The sequence below is a fragment of the Culex quinquefasciatus genome, chromosome 1 (genome assembly GCF_015732765.1).
Source record: "Culex quinquefasciatus strain JHB chromosome 1, VPISU_Cqui_1.0_pri_paternal, whole genome shotgun sequence".
NCBI classification, from domain to species: Eukaryota; Metazoa; Arthropoda; class Insecta; order Diptera; family Culicidae; genus Culex; species Culex quinquefasciatus.
Window position 1 is genome coordinate 48,558,326 of NC_051861.1, and position 19,904 is coordinate 48,578,229.

The following is a 19,904-nucleotide window of genomic DNA, read 5'->3' on the forward strand; positions in this document are numbered from 1 at the left end:
CACGCAGGCTGCTCATAGACTCGATCAATTGTCTGCACGGCGTGCTGATCTTCCTGGTGCTGATCGTGTGGCGGCAGCGCATCAAGCGGGAACTGTCCGGTCGGCGGATACTGTGCTTCCGAGGGCCGGCCAGCTGGTCCGAGCTGCGGGACGACGAGCAGGAGCAGCTAGCGGCCGACGACGGTGAGCCACTTGAGAAAAGTGAGGCGAGTTTAATGGGTTTCTGTTTTTGTGACCGTATTTTTTTCCTATCTCGTTTCAGGTCGAGAATACGCCAAGTATGATTTAATCATAAAGTAAGCGAGGAGCACTTTTTTGTGAAACAATAAACATCGTGTTGAAGAAGTTGTACTTAATTAGGCTAGTAAAAGTTGAAATAACATTAGTTGTTGAAACAACATAAAGCAGGGAGAAACTTCGAAATTAACAGAATTTGGTATTTTTCGAGTTAGTCATACACTGATGACACTAAGAGTAGACTTTTTACCAAAGAAAATCCTTCAAAGTTTCTCTTCAATCATATTTACTGAATTCATAGCACTGCTTTACCATTTGCTTTCATCTAATAAATCCGTTTACAGGATAATTTCACGTTGATAAAAGAAAACCGAAATAAATTGTACGATTTTAGCCATCATTAAGAGGCTACAGCACTGCCGGAGTGAACAGATTCCCAAAATTTAAAATAAAAATGTGTTTGAGTCGAGTTTGACGAGAAAGACGAGAGTTCAATCCCCAGCTTAGATCAACACACCTCGTCGCCGTCGTGCTAACTTGTCGTACGTGCATTTTGGGCCAAATTGAGTTAAGAACGCCATTTTGTGCAGCTCACAATGCCTCACATTTTGACCTTCACAGATCCCTAAAATTCGATTTCAATCCTGAGATATTAAATAAAAACCAAAAAAGCTCCGCGGATTTTTGTCACTTTTCATATGAAAGAAGTTTCAATCTTGTCGTGCTATCTTGTCACTCCCTGAAAATTTAGGTAAGTGTGACAATTGGCCAAAGGGATTTCAGGTCAGGATGCGTTTGACGCACGTACAAGTGAGACTACCGTAAACATGTGTAATTATAACTCGGGACTCCGGCAACCAAATACAACCAAACTTAGGGGCAATGCTCAGAATGGTCAACCAAACAAAACGTGTTTTTTATTGTTTACATTGCGTGCTCTCGTTTTTGCTTATTCAAGGTTCGTTTTTCTCGGAACGTCGAAATGGCGGGCGCGACATGATAGCACGAAAGCGTCGAACTGATGGCCGTTTCCATTCTGTATTTGATTGGTTAGTACATGGAAGAAATCACGAGGTGGAACGACAGAAAACGACCCATGAAATACCTACATTTTAACCCAAGAAATCTCTAAACACTCTAAACCAAATAAAAGTCACACAAAAGATCCGGAAATAATTATCATCTGGATTTTAAACTTTTTGGAAACAAAGTGTGCAGAAATCAAGGTATTCAGGTATGGAATCAACTGAGTTCAATTAAGATCTAGTGTCAAAAACTATTGGCAGGGTTACCAGATCTTTGATTTTTTAGACTCTTTTGGAAGGTATAGGTTATAATAGATCCGGATAATGTTTTTGAACAGATAAGTGAGATCCGGCTTAAAAAAAAACTACAGAAATATTACTAAAAAAACATAACTTGATGCAGGGTTGCCTTCTTCAATTTTTTGGATTCTTTTGGAAGGTTCATGCATCTAACAAATGCGATACATGCGATACACATTTGAATACATATTTTTTGAACTACATATGGGTCATTCCACCTGAAGTGTGCAAGAAAAAATGCAAATTTGAAAATTACCATCTCCGATTCTGCTCAAATTTGGCAGAACTGTTAAGACTATCAAAACATGCAAAAATCCCGAATTTCATCCAAATCGGACCACCCCCTCCATTTTTGTACCCTCCCAAAAAATACTCTTTTTGGCGATTTTTGAGTGAAACCCCTATCTTCAAACGACGATAACTCAGGCTCCACAAGTCTTAGAGGGTCGATATTAAACTCAATTTTGAATAAAATTGGACGTAGAATCCATTTCCGTGATCAAAATTCAGATTAACATATTTGTTCTACCTGTATTGCGCAATTGAAAACTTTAAATTGCCGTAACTCAAAACAGCCCTATTTATTATTTAAATTTGACCAGAGATATCGAATTTTGAAGTTTTAAGTATTTGAGATTCCCTGTATTTGCTTTATTTGCCGCATCTGCTAGAAGCACTCGGGCGCGCTGATCAATAACTGCTACCTGGTTATTTATTGAAATAAGATTTCACCCCAAAATCATTATCAAATTAAACAAAAAATGAATGTACACCACTGTAGCAAACTGCTGCATAATCTTAAATTAAAAAAAAATAGTATACGGTGAACTTGTGTGCTAGCCCACAGAACAGAGCAAGAACGACACGCAATACAGGGCAGAATGGAATTCCAGCAGAGCTAGCAGGAAATTGCAATTGATCTTGTAAGTAACACGTTAGAAAAAGTGAATAATAAATTATCGTGTTAAAAATTATGAATCAACATGAATAATACTCTCGTGAAGCATGATTAAGGAGGAGGATTTCTGGACAGTATAAAACTGAAAAATGTAAGAAAATCACAAATATTAATCGGATTTATTATCTGATTAAGATCATATTCGGTGAAGTTGATTTCGACACCGTCCGAACAATAATCTTTTTTTGTTTGTCAACCATTTCGAAATCTTGGAAGACGATACAGGTGCTGTCCACATGTATCAGAAGTGTATGGTTTTGTTTTTGAAATTAAATGTACCAGAATTGATAAAAAACATCAATTATTCAGATGAAACTGGCTCACAATATAAAGATCGGTTTAATATGCTCAATCATTCAAACCGTAAGGCAGATTTTTGTTTTTTGCTGAAATGCACTATTTCACTACCGCACATGGCAAAAGCTCTAGAACCCATGAGAATTATTTCATCTACTACAGCCAGCTCTACATTTGTTCTCACTTCAAATAAAAGAAATAATTTGATAAAGTGGGAAGGAATATGGAATTAAGAAAAATATGAAAACAATAGAATTTTTTTAAATATGTTGTGAAAACGTTGTAGCATTTGCAAATAAATATTAAAAGTTAAAATTTTACTTAATATGGTTCAATGACTGTGATCAGGAAAAACAGTGCATAAAAATTACCTAATAAATATTCCTTAAACAAAAAATAGATTGTTCAAGGTATTGATTATCTCAAAATCGTATAAAATTATAAAAATAATTCAGCTTACAGAACACCAGGTAGTAATTATTGATCAGCACGACTGAGTGCTTCTGCATATGCGGCGAGTGTAGCTAATTTAGGTAATCTCAAATACTCAAAACTTTAAAATTCGATATCTGTGGAACGATATCGTTCTGTCGATAAGTGATTCTTATGTAAAATCGGACGGGGAATACGATGGTGAGATCAAATTTAAAAAATAATTAGGGCTGTTTTGAGATACGGCCATTTAAAGTTTTCAATTGCGCAATACAGGTAGAAAAAAATATTTAGATCTAAGTTTTGATCACGGAAGTGGATTCCTTCAAAATTTAGTCTAATACCGACCTTCTGAGATTTGTGGTTCCTGAGTTATCGTCGTTTGAAGATAGGGATTTCACTCAATAATCGCCAAAAAGAGGATTTTTTGGGAGGGTACAAAAATGGGGGGGTGGTCCGATTTGAATGAAATTCGAGATTTTTGTATGTTTTGATAGTCTTAACAGTTCTGCCAAATTTTAGCAGAATCGGAGATGGTAATTTTCAAATTTCAGATGGAATGACCCATATCGAAACTATTTTTTTAACTCGATCTATGGGACCTTAAATCAATTAAAATTTGATCGGTTTGGTCTAAATCGGTACAGCTTGTGCTAGAAAAAACTAAGTGCCAATTTCGGCAACACACATACACACAGATATATGCATAAGTTTAATGAATAAACAGTTTATGTTATACTCTTTCTGGAAGAAAGAGGGAAGATTCATTATTTTTACATTGTTTGAAGATTAAATCAAATTGCGTCGACATTTTTTTTACTTGCATGTTTTATAGCGATCGTGTCATTTTTTGTTCTCTTTTTGATTGTTTTCGATAGAAATAAGCCGAATTTTGTTGAGACAAGCAAGTTGCATCGCTTGATTAAGTCGCTGAGCGGAAGGAACGTCTTAGAAGAATGTGTGACTGAATAGTTTTATCATTCTAAATTTGCCTCACTATCACATGACAGTTTTGTCAGATCTTCAACTTGTTGACTGTTTTAAATTCATGGTTAACAAATCCAACGATGCATAAACAAAAATTTCTGGAGGTGTTGCCAGGTATTCTTCATTAGAAGGGTATATTGAATAATTAACATTATGGTGTCCAACCAATAAAAAATAACAATTTTGACGTACAAATGCAGTTGATTAAAAATGCTTTCTTCATAATGGCACTTACGTCACAAAGTCAAATAAATCAAGATTATCGATTTTGCATCTCAATTGCTGTATAAAAACTACACAAATGGTTTGGGAACATGAAAATTATGGCAAAAAATTGAATATAAATGTAAATTATTAAATCGAATTTTCATAAGGCTGTTATGAATTGTGCCGGGACCGTGGTGTAGGGGCAAGCGTGATTGTCTCTCACCCAGTCGGCTTGGGTTCGATCCCAAACGGTCCCGGTGGCATTTTTCGAGACGAGATTTGTCTGACCACGCCTTCCGTCGGATGGGGAAGTAAATGTTGGCCCGGTCTAACCTTTAGGGTTAGGTCGATAGCTCAGTCCAGGTGTAGGAGTCGTCTCCCTGGGGCCTACCTCGGTGGAGTCGCTGGTAGGCAGTTGGACTAACAATCCAAAGGTCGTCAGTTTGAATTCCGGGATGGATGGAAGCTAAGGTGTAAAAAAGGTTTGCAATTGCCTCAACAATCAAGCCTTCGAACACTTAGTTTCGAGTAGGAATCTCGCAATCGAGAATGCCAAGGCAATGCTGTAGAGCTTATAATTTGATTTGATTTGATTTTGATTTGATTGTTCTGAATACACCATTTAGATTTTACTAAAACAGCTGCACTGCCCATGTTCTAATAAACGTCCCATATGCAAAGACAACAAGTTGAGAAAGATGCAAAAAAAGTTTGTCATATTTCTATTTCCAGAAAAAAAATCACAATTCTAGCTAAAATCATCGGTTTGTTTGAGTTTTGAAAGTGTACATGATTTCGAAACAAACTGCATAAATAACTCAAAACTGATTAAAATACTTATCGACCATTTCTGGAGTTTAACTGACCAGGGTTACTTGATCCAAGCGGGTCTTACAGGTCTTGAACCTGCCGATGTACTCGGAGAAAATGCCCCACAGCTCAGCCGAACTGTAGAGCACCTCCCCGGCTTCATCCTTCGTGGCTCCACCGTCTCAAGAGCCACTGCTTCCTTGGCTTTTTCCTGCGGGGCGAGGGCGATCCTTCGATGTTCCGCCGGCGTGAACGCCGGAACTGCTGGACTCTGCTTCTCCGCCTTCCTTGCCGGCGGTTTCGGTTTCGACGCCTGCTGGCGCCACCGGATGAAGTCCGCACGCTTAGGGCAGCTGCGGTCCGTGGCTTCGTGGGCACCAGAGCAGTTGGCACACCGCTTCGGCTCGTCTTCTTGGACTTTGCACTCGTCCGTCTTATGGGGATCCCCACAGTTGTTGCATCTCCCTTTCAGGTGACAGTTCCTGGTCCCATGACCCAGCTGCAAGCAGTTCCTGCACTGGGTCACGTTCGGCCGCTTGTTCCGGTAGGCCTCCCACCGGATGATAGTGCTTGCCACAACTTTCATAGCAGAGAGCTTCTTCAGATTGGTGTATCCTTTGGGGAAGACCACAATGTACGGAGTTTCGTCCACGGTGGACTTTTCCTTCCGCTTGATGATATGCACCTCCAGCGCGTCCAGCTTGAGATCCCTCTTCAGAAGGTACTTGACCTCGTCCTTTTTCATTTCATCTGGAAAACCACGAAGAACCACCCGATGATTTCGTTCGCTCCGCCGAACGTGGGTGTAGAATTCCACTTTCTTCTTCTTGAGTAGCTCTTGCAACTTATCAAAATCTTTGACAGAGAAGCAGGTCACCTTGGTTCCAAATCGGGTTGGTTTGTAAATCGGTTTGAAACCAGGTTTACAACATTCCACTATCGCCACGAGCTTGTAAAAATCCGTGGTGTTCTTCACCACAAAAGGTGGTTGCTTTTGTTTACCTGCCGACTGGCCGACTGGTGGAACCATCGGGGCGTCCCCTCCTCCTGCTGGACTGACATTGTTGTTGTTTTTATCGCCCGAAAGCGCGCTGAATTTGTTGCTGTTGAGCAGGGTCTTCTCAACTTTTTCTCCTTTGATGCCGATTCCAGTGACCTCGCTGGACTTCTTCCGCTTCCGATTCCCGCGGACGGGACGAAAATCTTCCTCCTCGGAGGATTCCTCCACCTCCATCTGTCAAAAACTTCCAAGCATGCGAGATGACAACACGAGCAAAACACGTCTTAACTTGCCGCTGGCTGGCGACTGAGTGCAGAAAATTATTGAAAACCCAGCTTTGATTTAAAGTGAAATTCGGAGCAATTTGATGTTAAAATGTTTTAGAATGAAATATGATATTTGCTATGAAAATATTATGTTTTTTTTCAGTAAATCGATTTTTGGGAATTTGCCGGTGTAATGCTCTTGGGGAAAAACCTAGCAAAAGCCGTATGGAAAGGTGGAAAAAATAGTTTAAAAAACAACTCTAATTATCTATTTAGAACACTTTAAAATTTAACAGAGCTTTTTGTAAACACTGATTGTAATGAAGATTTTTATACTTTATGAAGCCAAGTATGGTAAAAAATGTCTATCAACATTGAAGAATAAAGGATCCCTAACTTCCCTATCTTGTTCAGTATGTAGAACGCAAACGGCAGCCATGCAGTATAACTTAAGGCGTACTCAAGCCGAGGGGATGCTCATAAATTGCGTTCGTCATTCTTAGCCGCGGCTCACACAAAAATTCGATACTGACACTTGAGGTATTTTATGCGCCCAGCTGAAGTATTTTATGCACCATAACCGTGTGTGCTGTGCCGTTTTGTGAATGAAACCTTAATTTATAGTCGGGCGTAAATTTTGTCCACCCAAAGCCTTCTCCGTCGTCGTTGATTAAGGTGCTTCGCAATGGAGTGAACTCACGGTAAAGAAACATTTTATTGGATAAAATTGAACGAATCATTCTTTCTAACAGTGCACATAGTTTAAAATTAATCAAAAGTCGTTCCTTGTTTATTTTCAATCAAAATACGATTCAATTTGAACAAAAAATTGTTGCGTAAAATGGTCTTCTAACTGGCTTTTTTTTTTTTTGCTGTGGTTCTGAACAACCAGCTACTGGTCCGTTTAACCAAGTTACGTTTGTCCCTTTCATGTCTAGTGTTTGCTGTTTTTGCCACACATTTCCAGCCGCATTCCGCACGTCCGTCCAGAATAGAGAGTGCCATGAGCGTTAGTTAACAAAAAAACAGAACTCACTACATTCCAGTTGTCCTTTCCGATTGACTATGGGGACTATACTTTTATTACGTAACGCATTAAGGTAAGTTACCTTACAACCAATTTTCGAATGCCTAAATATAAGAAAACGAGTTTAAGAAATTCCATCGTTACGTAATTACCGCATCTGCCCCAGTTCCACAAACATGAGTGACTGGTGTCGTATTTACCAGTGATGTGTACGAATGTGCCTTGCATACCTGTGTGGTGGATCAACAGAACTAAACACACACAGTCACGTGGACCGGTGTGTTTGCTGCAGACTTCCCTGCACCTTAACCACGAGTTTCATGCCCTAACGGACGAGCACCAGTTCGGGTACAGCTGGTTCTTCATCAGAACCAACATCACGTGCTTGCTGCCACCACACCGAAGTTTGCATTTGAATTTGCCCCTCACCATTCTTCGCGAGGCTGTCAGAGCTGCGCAGTCGAGCGTTAGTGAAAATACACAGCAAATGCGTTAGTTGTTTGTTCGTTTTTTTAATGCTGGGTACTGCAAAAAGTGAAGGAAAACTCTGGAAAAGTGAGCACTTCAGAGTGCATTCATGTGACTGTGAATGGAAAATATTTACCGTTTTCTGCCAGTTGAGTTTTTGTAGCTGAACCAGTTAATTAAAGATAAATGGCTGCCGTTTTTGCAAGCACCGTCTGCATTGCGTTCAAATCGTTGCCTTTACGCTTACATTGAATAAACATGACGATGAGCTCTGCAGAATGCAGAATTGAAGGCGTTTTATTGATGTTATGACTGCAGCATTGAAATAAAATTGATTCTACGTTATATTTGTTTATTTAGAAAACAAATCAAGTCATTTAAAAAAAAAACTTATGAGAAATTATTTGTATTGGGAACAATCTGCACCTTTATTAAAAGCAATTTAACTTGCATAACAATTTCGGGTTGTGTGTCAACAATGTTAAATGCGGGCGTAAAACACATAATTTATGTTTTTTTCATGTTAGAGTATGAATGAGATTTTCAATATTAACCTATGTATCGACAACAATTAGGAAATTTGTAAAAGTTAAGCTAGGCTGGTTCAAATAAAAAAAAAAACTTAAATAAACTTAATTTTAAATTTCAAGCATAAACATAAAGTATCACAAAATGCTTACAGTTTTGCTACTGCCACAAATTTGCAAATATCAATGAAATTGCTAAAACAAATCCTTAACTAGTCGCGAAAAGTAATTTTTTAGTACTTGTAACGAAAGTAATACTTATCGATAATGTCAAGTCTTACATTTATCTTGACAGCAAATAACATTCGAGCGGGTAAACAAGCGTTTAACTGAAAAAATCCAAATCAAAATTTGTTATTCCGAATCGCAAAAAAAAAACATTGTACGCAACTCGTTACAATACTAGATCTTTTCAGCACTCGTCGTATTGAGCCTCGTTGTATTAACGTACGACTCGTGCTGAAAAAAATCATTTTTGCAACTTGTTGCATAAACTACCATTTCGATACATGTTGTCAAGTTCAACTTTCCAGCCCTTGTGTCGAAAAGTATTGCTTTTCGATTCTGATATTTATGATAGGAAAAGTAAGAAGTTTCAGTAGTTCGGTACTGTCAAAAATGAGCACCCGTTGCAAAAATTATTTATTATCAGCACTCGTCGTAATTACACGGAAAAATAAATGATGGTAATATTCATCAGGAAATGGTGACAGATTTTGTGTCAAAAAATGATTAATTTTACCCTAGAAAATGAAGAATTTTGATCAGTTTTTGATGAATATTTATCAGGTTCACATATTTACACATTTTTTATGTAATATTACTAAAAAAAAAAAGAGATAATAATCAACCTACCAAATTTTCAACATTCCAAAATTAAACTTTTTTTTCTGTGTACGGAAAGTAAAATTTTGGTAATATTCATCAAGGAATGATGACAGATTCTGTGTCCAAATAATGTGCAATGTTACATCTGTTTCTGGGAAATATTCATCAGGTTCACATTTTTACACTTTTTGCCTTCCTCACCTTACTGAGGAAAGGCTATTAAATCGCTCGAAAAATGAACTTATTAATTTGACTTCGTAGACCCACCTTCACGTATACATATCGACTCAGAATCATGTCCTGAGCAAATGTCTGTGTGGATGTGTGTAGATGGGTGGACAAAAAATTGTCACTCGATTATCTCCTGACTAGATGAACGGATTTTGACCGTATTAGTCTCATTCGATCCGTCTTGGGGTCCCATAGGTCTCTGTTTAAAATCAGCAAGTTTAGTTATGCTAAAAAACGATTTTGGCGTAAATCCGGAAGATTGTAAAAAGGGTGGATTTTGCAAGAAACAGTTATACATTTTTAGAAAGGTATTAAAAAAACCTTTCCAATGAGCCCAAAACATTGAAGATCTGACAACCCTATCAAAATGGTGTCCGGGTTCATCATGCGACCTGTCGTTAGTAAGATAATCAAAGACCTTCCAAATGAGCCTAGAACATTAAAGATCCGACAAACCTATTAAATGTTATCAGCGCTTAAGTGTTATTTATACATTTATTGGAGGCTGCTGCGCAACACCCGTGGGAACAAGGAGTCGTACAAACAGTTGCGAAGACAGCAAACCCATCTCTTTCGGGACAAGAAGCGCCGCCTGGAAGAGTTGGAGTTCCAGGATATGGAGCAGCTGTATCGCTCCAACGAAACGCGTAAGTTCTACAAGAAACTCAGTCAATCCCGGACTGGCTTCATGCCGCGAGCCGAAATGTGCCGGGATAAGGACGGAGGAATCTTGACGGACGAGCGTGAGGTGATCGAAAGGTGGAAGCAGCACTTCGACGAGCACCTGAACGGCCCAGAGGCGGAGTACCAGGGCGACGGGAGAAACGACGTCAGCGGTATGGTGGACGGCGAGGACGAGCCAGCACCCACGATGAGGGAAGTTAAGGATGCCATCAAGAAGCTGAAGAACAACAAAGCAGCGGGTAAGGATGGTATCGGTGCTGAACTCATCAAGATGGGCCCGGACAAGCTGGCGGCCTGTCTACACCGGCTGATTGTCAAGGTCTGGGACACAGAACAGCTACCGGAGGAGTGGAAAGAGGGAGTAATATGCCCGATCTACAAGAAGGGGGACAAGTTGGAATGTGAGAACTATCGAGCCATCACTATTCTCAACGCGGCCTACAAAGTGCTGTCTCAGATCATCTTCTGTCGTCTGTCGGAGCGAGCAAAGGATTTCGTTGGGCCGTACCAAGCCGGTTTTGTGGAGGGGAAATCGACGACGGACCAAATCTTTTTTGCTACGCCAAATCCTCCAAAAATGTCGCGAGTACCAGATCCCGACGCACCACCTGTTCATCGATTTCAAAGCCGCGTACGACTCGGTCGATCGCGAAGAGCTATGGAAGATCATGTACGAGAACGGCTTTCCCGGGAAGCTGATCAGACTGGTGAAATCAACGATGGACGGGGCACGGTGCAGCGTGAAGATTTCGGGGGGCGATGTCCGACCCGATCGAATCGCGCAAGGGACTGCGACAAGGCGACGGTATCTCCGGCCTCTGTTTCAACATTGGGCTTGAAGGTGTAATGAGGCGGGCGGGCTTCAACATGCGGGGCACGATTATCAACCGATCCAGCCAGTTCATCTGCTACGCCGACGACATGGACATTGTCGGCAGGACGTTCGAGGAGGTGGCCAGGCGGTACACCGAATTGAAGCGGGAAGCAGAGAAGGTTGGATTGAAGGTGAATGTGGCGAAGACGAAATATCTGCTGGCAGGAGGAACCGAGTCCCTTAGGGCTCGCATAGGACCGAACGTGACGATCGACGGCGACGAGTTCGAGGTCGTGGAGGAGTTTGTGTACCTCGGATCGTTGGTTACGTCGGACAACAACTGCAGCAGAGAAATTCGGAGGCGCATCATCACCGGTAGTCGTGCCTACTATGGACTCCACAAGACCCTACGGTCTGGTCATCTTTCCCGGCGTACAAAGTGCACCATGTACGAAACGCTGATAAGACCGGTCGTTCTCTACGGGCACGAGACGTGGACGATGCTCGAGGAGGACCTGCAAGCGCTTGAAGTTTTCGAACGGCGAGTGCTTAGGACGATCTTTGGCGGCGTGCGTGAGAACACGGTATGGAGGAGAAGGATGAACCACGAGCTGGCGCAACTCTACGGCAAGCCAAACATTCGGAAAGTCGCCAAAGCTGGCCGAATCAGGTGGGCCGGACACGTCGCGAGAATGCCGGACGCGCTGGATGCGCGCCAACCGAACCAGACTATCAATCCGGTGAAGTTGGTGTTTAATTCGGAGCCGTCTGGAACGCGGCGGAGGGGGGCGCAACGTGCAAGGTGGTTAGACCAAGTGGAGGAAGATCTTCGAAGTGTGGGAGTCCCGAGTCGGAATTGGAGAGTAGCAGCCCAAGACCGAGTTCAGTGGCAGCGCATCTGGAGACAGCTCATGACCCGGGGGTTGTCTGAGCAGTAAAAGTAAGTGGAGGCCGGATCTCAGATATTTCAATGAAAATGATGTCCGGGTCCATCATGCGAGCAGTCGTTAGTTAGATAATCGAAAGACCTTCCAAATGATCCTAGAAAATCGAGGATCTTACAACCCTATCAAAAGTTATCAGCACTTAAGTGTTATTTATACACTTTTTGGAGGCTGGATTTTAGATATTGTGATAGAAATATTGTCTGAATCTTCCATGCGAACTATCGTTGGTTTTTCTATCAGTCCTAGCCGATTTGCCAGAAATATTGAAGGTATGCGAACCATATCAAAAGAAATGAGTAATAAGGTTGATTTGTTAAATATGTTAAGGAGAAATGTCCTCTTGATTTTGATTTGATAAGTTTATATCAGGAGAACAATATAATTCAATTTTGAGTTTTATAATGAAAACCATAAAATTATGCACGTGGCAACTTTTCATACACAATTTGGTTAAAAAATTTCACGAGAACGATAATGCACTAGAGTCCACACAATTTCTATTATTGGCTGAGTTCTTTTTTCTTTCAGCGCTCTTTTCTGTCTGCCTAGAGCTGCCATTTGTGACGATTTTTTAAGCGAAAACTCACGAAAAGTGGCATTTAGAGAGAAAGTTTCTTGGCATCACTGGCTCACTCTTACACGCACTGCAGGTTGTGTTGGTGGCCAGCCTTTGTTAATGACACACGAAGAAAAATTAGTTCCCGAAATCTTGAACAAGCGTTCATGAAATTAGGAACCACGAACTAAGTGTTCAAGTTGCACGGTTTGTTTCAACGAGTGAACACGTTTAATAGAAAAAAGGAGTCTTTGCACAAATCTTATTAGTAATTTTTATATGATACCACTGACTCAAGGCGGTTTTAAAAACACCCACAAAGCAAAAACTGAAAATTTGGTTTATTGGACCTTATCAAACTCGTATTTGAATGAAATCGTGCCCCAACCATTCAATAAATTCTCGATCACCCCTCATTACGAGACTGACTGCCACTGAACACCACAACACCACTCACTCCAGAGGCGCACCGTCGTCCGTCCGGTAATTTGTGTACACGCAAACTAATAAAACTAACCAACCTAGCATCACAAACGTCACACCACAAACACCACCACTAGCACCAATAACAACCACATTAAAGCGTTTAAAGCTGATGAGTCGCCGTCGGTTGGTTGAACTTCTCTCTCATCATGTTCCACAAAGTGTGGCACGTTGGTATAGGTCTATACTGTGTGGAGAGTCTATAGGTATGTATAGTGTGTTCGCTTTGTGATGTTTTTTTTTATATGGAAGTTTGTGATTGTAAGCTCACGTACACGTGTGTGTAACAGCAGTTATAGGTGAACCCACCAAGTAAGGTAGGAATACGGTAGAGGTGTTGTACCGATCGTGTTGAATCTTTGGAACCGGTCGGATCCATTCAGTTTGCATTCGTTGGTCGGTCGGAGTGTTTGGGTTCGGTTTTCGGCGGTGTGGGGTTGACTGCTGTCGTGCATTACACGTTTGCACAAAAAGTCGTCGAGCATCGTCATCATCATCATCGTTGCGTCGCTCTAGGTCGTCGTCGCCGTCGAATGATAACAACGATTTCGGGAGTTGGGAGTGCATGAGTGAGGTGTGGGTGGTAATGGTCCAACACAACCAATGACGACGTCGACGTGTTTGTAATGTTTATGGTCGTGTAATTGAACCGCGTGTGTGCCTTCCTGCGCTGAACGACAACAGAGTCATCAACAGCAGTAGCATTAGCCTATAGCTACGGAAACCATGTCGGGTGGTGTTGCACCAAGCTGAGCAGAAGCAGTCAAATGTTTTGGTGAGGATCATCTCATCTGGTGGTAGAGTGTGATTCAGGGGAGGGGAGTTTGGGTTTGATTTCCCGATTAATCACTCCAAGCGTGTAGCAATGTTCAATGATTGCTTGTTATGGTGTTACGAGAGTGTTGTGTATTCAGGAAATCTGGAATGATACGTCAACACTCAACAAGCATATTATTCCGAAAATGTTAAGAAAATCTCTCAACTGGATTAGAACGCAGACCCGTCGCTGGAATCGCTGGATAACCGGCTCTGACGTTTCCTTTTCTCGTTGGGCAAAGAAGAAGGAACAAAACACTCAATACCAGGCCTGGCCGGCAATAATCGACGTAACCAGCAAAGTTGTGGAAGTGAAATCCGGCAAGAATATCGTCAAAGAACGAGAACGGAAACCTTATATAGTGTTGGTGGTGCTCTGGATAGTGGTGATGTTTTTGTTGCTCGCAGTCAGTATGTATTATGTGGCGAATATCGCATTAATCGCGACTAGGAATGCCCCCATCGTCATAATCGTCGGCAAAGACGACGTCAACGGAATGGCCTTCGTATGATCCGGTGGAATGTTTTAAGTTTTTCGTTCGTTGGCGATTATCGACGTAGGTTTGTTTTTGCAGGTTTTTACTTTTCAGCGTCAACAAATTGCAAAGTGCCTTAAAGGTCTTGCATCGAAATGGAATGCAGTTGAGTATGAATGCTGGATAAAACGTTTGTATATTTGATTTTTCAGAAGATTGTACAAAACAGACTAAATTTTTGCTATTGTCCACAGATTAGTTTTTTCAAAATTGATATTTTTAAAATTTATTCAATTTAAAACCATTATTTTAATGTTTTCATGCTATTATTCTTTTACGCTGCTTTCAGTGAACGAATCAGTCAAATCGATCACTTTTGTCATAATAAATAATTTCTTGTTTCGTGTTTTTATCCTAAATTTATAAATTGTCTTTTTTGAATTGGGGAAAAAATGCTTTATTCAGAAGTCTTTAAAATCCGGTACGGGTCAAGTATTTTTCACCTTAGGCCACTGCAAATATTTTTTACAAAATTTGCTCGAAAAACTAATCATCCTTACCCTTTTTGAAATGACTTGATTTTAATGAAGATATTTAGACAAATTTCTACATTATAATAAAACATTTTTTGAAGTAGGTTTACAGAACATGCGTTTGGAGGCCTTGAATTGCATAATCAGGGTGGCCACCAGATTTCGGTATCCAAATTTCTGTTTTTATCCGTTTTTCTCCCGAGACAAAAAGGAATTTCCTCGAAAATGTTTTACATCAAAAAACATTGTTTTTTCAGGTTCACATTAAATACATTTGGTTTAATATTTTTATTTCTCAAAAAGGCTTTAAAAAGATCTTAAGTACAAGTTGTAAACGAAAGGAAAATCGTTTTTAACTGTTTTCAAGGTAAACCGCCAATTTCCATAGTGCTTCAGATTTTTTTTTATCTTTATGCCCTACACAAAATCAATACAAAATCGTTTTGATTTTGAAAATTACATCAAGGTTTAAATTTTAAAATTTATATAAATGTAACTGTCTAAAAACGATAACCTTTTTTAATGTTTACATAAAAAGGGAAATTATTTATAAGATGTTTTAAATTTTTTGAGTTGAGTTGACCGTGTTGCGATTTTGAACAGCCCATCAATTTCTGTTACCGTCTGAAAAAAGTCACACATTTTTATACGATTTTTTTCAGATTAGAGTCGAATTTAAACCGACAAGAACTATTTTTTGTTTATTTTTACTCGCCTTGTTTGCTGGGTGCTGAATAGTGGTTCGCAAAGCGGCCTCAATTTTGAATCGTCAAAGTGGAACCAATATACTGCTCCCCAAAATTAGCGAGTATAGTTATCGATCAATAAAAATAGCTTTTTTTTTGCGAGAATGAAAAAGGTGTGGCTTTTCCGAACCTGGAGTTGAAGTCAAGAAATCTTAAGAAAGTTGAAGGCAAGATCGTCATTTTTTATAATTAGGAATGGATGTTGTTTATGGAGTCGATGCGGTCGTATCCATTCAGAAGCAGTCTCTATTGTTTGATTCCGTTTGAAAACCTGGGTGAGTGAAAATTATCTCTGTTTGTTGGATCAGTTTCGCTAGAATTAACGATGTTTTTTCGCTGGACCAGGAAGTGCTGCAGGATTTCAAAATCAGCCAGAGAATTTATTTGCGACATCGTAGAATGGCACCCTCGCCGCAGTCCCTCGTCGCCCATTAAAATAGAAAAATCTCTTCTAACCGATCGAAAAGTGACAATTTTCCAGCAATAATATGTCAAAAACTAGCTAATATAAATCACATACTACTGATTATAAAACAGGTCATTTACCAGTAAGAAAAAAAGTCATGTTGTGCTTGAACAGCCTCCTACTTTGTAGATGTAAACAAAGTGTTCTCAATGTCTCTATTCATCACCTAGCTTGTTTGTATTGAAAGCAACTTTTTTGCAGTAGAATTCTAAAAATATTGATTTTTAAAATATCAGAAAATTTGTTACAATTTTAAAATACAATTCAAGCATTATTTTTAAATTTATTAAAATTATTATTGTTTTTTTTTAATTTTCTTGTTATTTTTAAGTGAATATTGAAATACATTACAAAATGAAAAGAATTAATTTGTCGGATTTTTTTTTTGTATTTATGGAAATCAAAAATCGTATGGCTGTGTAAACTTTTTGAATTTGATTCTTAAAACTATGGGTACGCAAATTTGATCGAAAAACATGCATCTTATTTAACATTTATTTCAAATAAAAAAATAACAAATTCCCAAAAAAGATATTATGGGATACTCAGCAGAAAAAAATATCTAAAGCAAAAAGCTTGAGTCTATTACAAGAAATCAAACATAGTTTTCCCGAATTATTCCTTTAGAATAACTAGAATAATATGCTAATAGAGAAAAGAACTTATTGAAATAATTTGAGAGAAGTTTGTCGAAATTTAACAAAATTTAGAATACTGTCTCGTTTTGTCAGTCGAATTTCCCATTTTGAACAATTTTCTCTCAGTGGAATAAACTCGCACTTTTTTCGGTTTTTCTTGAGGTGGCCGCCACCCTGCATTATTTATAAAATATTTCAATTCCGGAATTATAAGTTCAAAGTTTTCAAGGTATTTAAGATACTTTTCCATTAAGTCATGAGCTTTGACAATCCGATTTCTTTTGGAAAAAATACTGTTGATTTGTCCTTAAAAATTTACGTTTGTTAAACGTTATTATAACATTTTGTTTAAAATACCTCAACTTTGAAAATCTATATTATTAGATTATGGATGTAGCCTTATAAAATAAAGCGTTCAACCATTATTTAAAATGATGAAATTTATTGTGCGAACAAATATCAGCTTCTGTATATATGAAGCTTTTCTTATGGGACCATCCATAAACCACGTGGACACTTTTTTGGGAATCTGATACCCCCCCCCCCCCCTTCGTGGACAATTGTCCATACAAAAATCTTTGTTTGTATGGATCGTGGACAATCGCCATACCCCCTCTAAAGTGTCCACGTGGTTTATGGATGGTCCCTATATAAATTCAAACATGTATCTTATTGGAAAATAGAAAAAATAGCTTTTTGGTGTAAAATGATTCAAACTTGCTTCTTTGAATGATTTCTCGAAATAAACTAGAAGACAACCCTAGTTAAGATAAAATATATCCACGTTGGTTGGTAATCACAACCGCGTGAAGATCCCTGATAGACGGAAATATTTTCACATCGTCCGGTACAGCACAGTCAGGGGTTCACGATGTAGGAGGCACCAAGTGCGCAAAATAATTCAACTTCTCTCGTACATGCTTGCAGTTCGTATTGCGCCTGAAAATTTTACAATGAAAAGATGAGTCATTACTCAAAGTTTCACTTAACAATTTTGACCTAACTAAAATTGAACGAATCGTAAGAGCGTTCAATTTACTGCAGGGAATCTTAAAATTTAATCAAATGTCTGTCTGTTCTGCAAATCTAAAACTTTTAGTACTGCTGACACAAAAAACAGTTTAATCAGCTTTAATCAAGTATTTTGACTGGATCGCTTAAAGAATCCCAAACTCTATATTGCCCCAATTTTAAGTCGCTCCAGATACACGTTCTAGAAGCGCCACCCAGGGTGTGATGATGCAAGCGCGCGAGTACAAGCCAAAACCCCACCGACCTTTTACCGGGAGCCTCGGAGAAGATGTGATCGTATAAAAAAACTTAATCCGCGGATTTATGCACACCATAGTGATACGGGTACGCGCGGTGCTCGCTGGAGCACAGATTTGATTACTTGGAAATTGTAACATCACATTGCAGAAAATTCTCATTTGCTTCTCGACGTTCCTTGCTTGGCTTGGCATGACAGACAAACAGACAGACAGTCGGACACTCGTGTAGCGTGTAGGGGATTTATGCAAATTCCGAGCTCCGCGTTGTTTTTATTTTATATGCTTGCATATAGTACAAATGCCGAGCACCAGAGAGCGCGCACGCCACAACGTACTGGTGTGTTGGTGCCGGCTTTGGCCCCGCGCCGTTTGTTTACATACAGGTAAAGTATCTCTGCACGTGTGATCACGCAACGTTATCCAGGTGAATCAATTCTCCTTTAGCTGGAAATGATGACGTAAGCCGGAGCTCGCACCTGAGCGCTCTCGCTGTCACAAATCTGCCAAGAAGTCATCTGCAGGTTGGCGGCTTTAGGGGATGTAGCTGTACTTTTACCATCAGCTATTCCAATTTGGTGAAGCTTTATGCTTTGCCATAGTGCCATAATTATTGAAGACGTAGGAACTCTGTCTAATGAGTAATAAAGACAGATTCCTTTCTAAAATCTTGTTAAAAAAACATTCAAATCTTGATTCAGAATGTTTCTCTCCAAAAATAGTGTGTTGTTTGTAAAAGGATTTTGTATATAGTGATTATTTTTTCACATCAATTTACTATTTCTAGCTCCTGAATCAAGAACCATCATTGACAGTCATTGTCCCAAAAGTGAAAGACACCTTCTACGACCTTAAGAGGTTATGCCAGAATAACAGATTGTCTTACAAATACCTTTTATCCATATAAACGAGATCCTGCTACTGCACGTTGCTTTTTGACGTATCAAGAATCACCACAAAATATAACGGTATATCTTAGGATTGTTCCGTTAATTATCTAGTTAACCAGGGTTGCCAGAACCTCAGTATCTTTTCCTGATTAGAAAGTTCTTCCATCAAAAAAAAAAATGTAGAGCTTCCACCGAAGTCGAATGTCGCGAGTAACAATTACCAGATCTACAAACTTAAACATATTTTCAAATATTTTTCATAATCTTCTTTTCCTACACAACCTTCAAGATGCCAGCCTCAGCTGTGAACAACGTGTGTCTATTTGTGAACTCTCATAATTAAGTTTCGTGACGAGTTCCAGATTGCCACTTCCGTCTAGCATCACCGCAGGACGCGCACCACGGAACCCTTTTTTTGTATTATGCCGCCCCAAGTTCAATCATAACGAGCTCGGCCCGGTCGCCTCATGAAGGCAGTTTCCTCCTTTAAGTGTGTCACTTCCGGAGGTTTGTTTTTTCTTCTTTTTCTCCTCTACACAGTCGGGTTTGAATGAGATAAAGCAGATCTACAGAGTGTGAGGGTGTGGGATGCCTGGGTTGTCACGGAGCGGGATTCTTATTTTATCGTAAAAGTTTCTGGATTATAATGCTTTCCACCTTGGGTGCAGATTTCATTCGATTTTATTTATCGAGTTTGTGCAAATAAACGAACTTCGTTGGGGCCGGTGAAAATTGAAAGTTGGTTCGATACTCTGATTTTATCGCACCCGAGTTCTGAGCACAGGATGCAAGTTGGAAAATTTTGTATTCATGCTATGCTGCAAATCAAATAACACGGAGAAAAAAAAAGAAAATTTAAGTAAATGAGTACATTAAAAAAACTCTTAGTAGATTTAGCAGAGTTATCTTTCCATCACATTCATCTCGAAAAAAAAATCAATACCAAGCAAGTTCCTCTGTGCAATTTTGCATATTCTAGCTCTGTTC

At 39.5% G+C, this 19,904-nt stretch overlaps 3 protein-coding genes across 3 annotated transcripts in view; 2 read left to right on the top strand and 1 right to left on the bottom strand.

Annotated features, from left to right (window-relative positions):
* Nucleotides 1-630, top strand: part of LOC6034948 (probable G-protein coupled receptor Mth-like 11) — a 45,654-nt gene extending 45,024 nt beyond the window's left edge. The window contains exons 8-9 of the mRNA XM_038249520.1: nt 8-183; nt 263-630. Of these exons, the coding sequence (XP_038105448.1) occupies nt 8-183; nt 263-300 (214 nt within the window). The 3' untranslated portion in view covers nt 301-630. The remainder of the gene's footprint in view (nt 1-7; nt 184-262) is intronic.
* Nucleotides 1-19,904, bottom strand: part of LOC6034950 (RNA helicase aquarius) — a 128,995-nt gene that overhangs the window by 62,257 nt on the left and 46,834 nt on the right. The window lies entirely within an intron of this gene.
* LOC6034945 (probable G-protein coupled receptor Mth-like 5) overlaps nt 13,403-19,904 on the top strand; it is a 50,087-nt gene continuing 43,585 nt past the window's right edge. The window contains exon 1 of the mRNA XM_001845154.2: nt 13,403-13,859. The gene's annotated coding sequence lies outside the window, so the exon portion shown is untranslated. The remainder of the gene's footprint in view (nt 13,860-19,904) is intronic.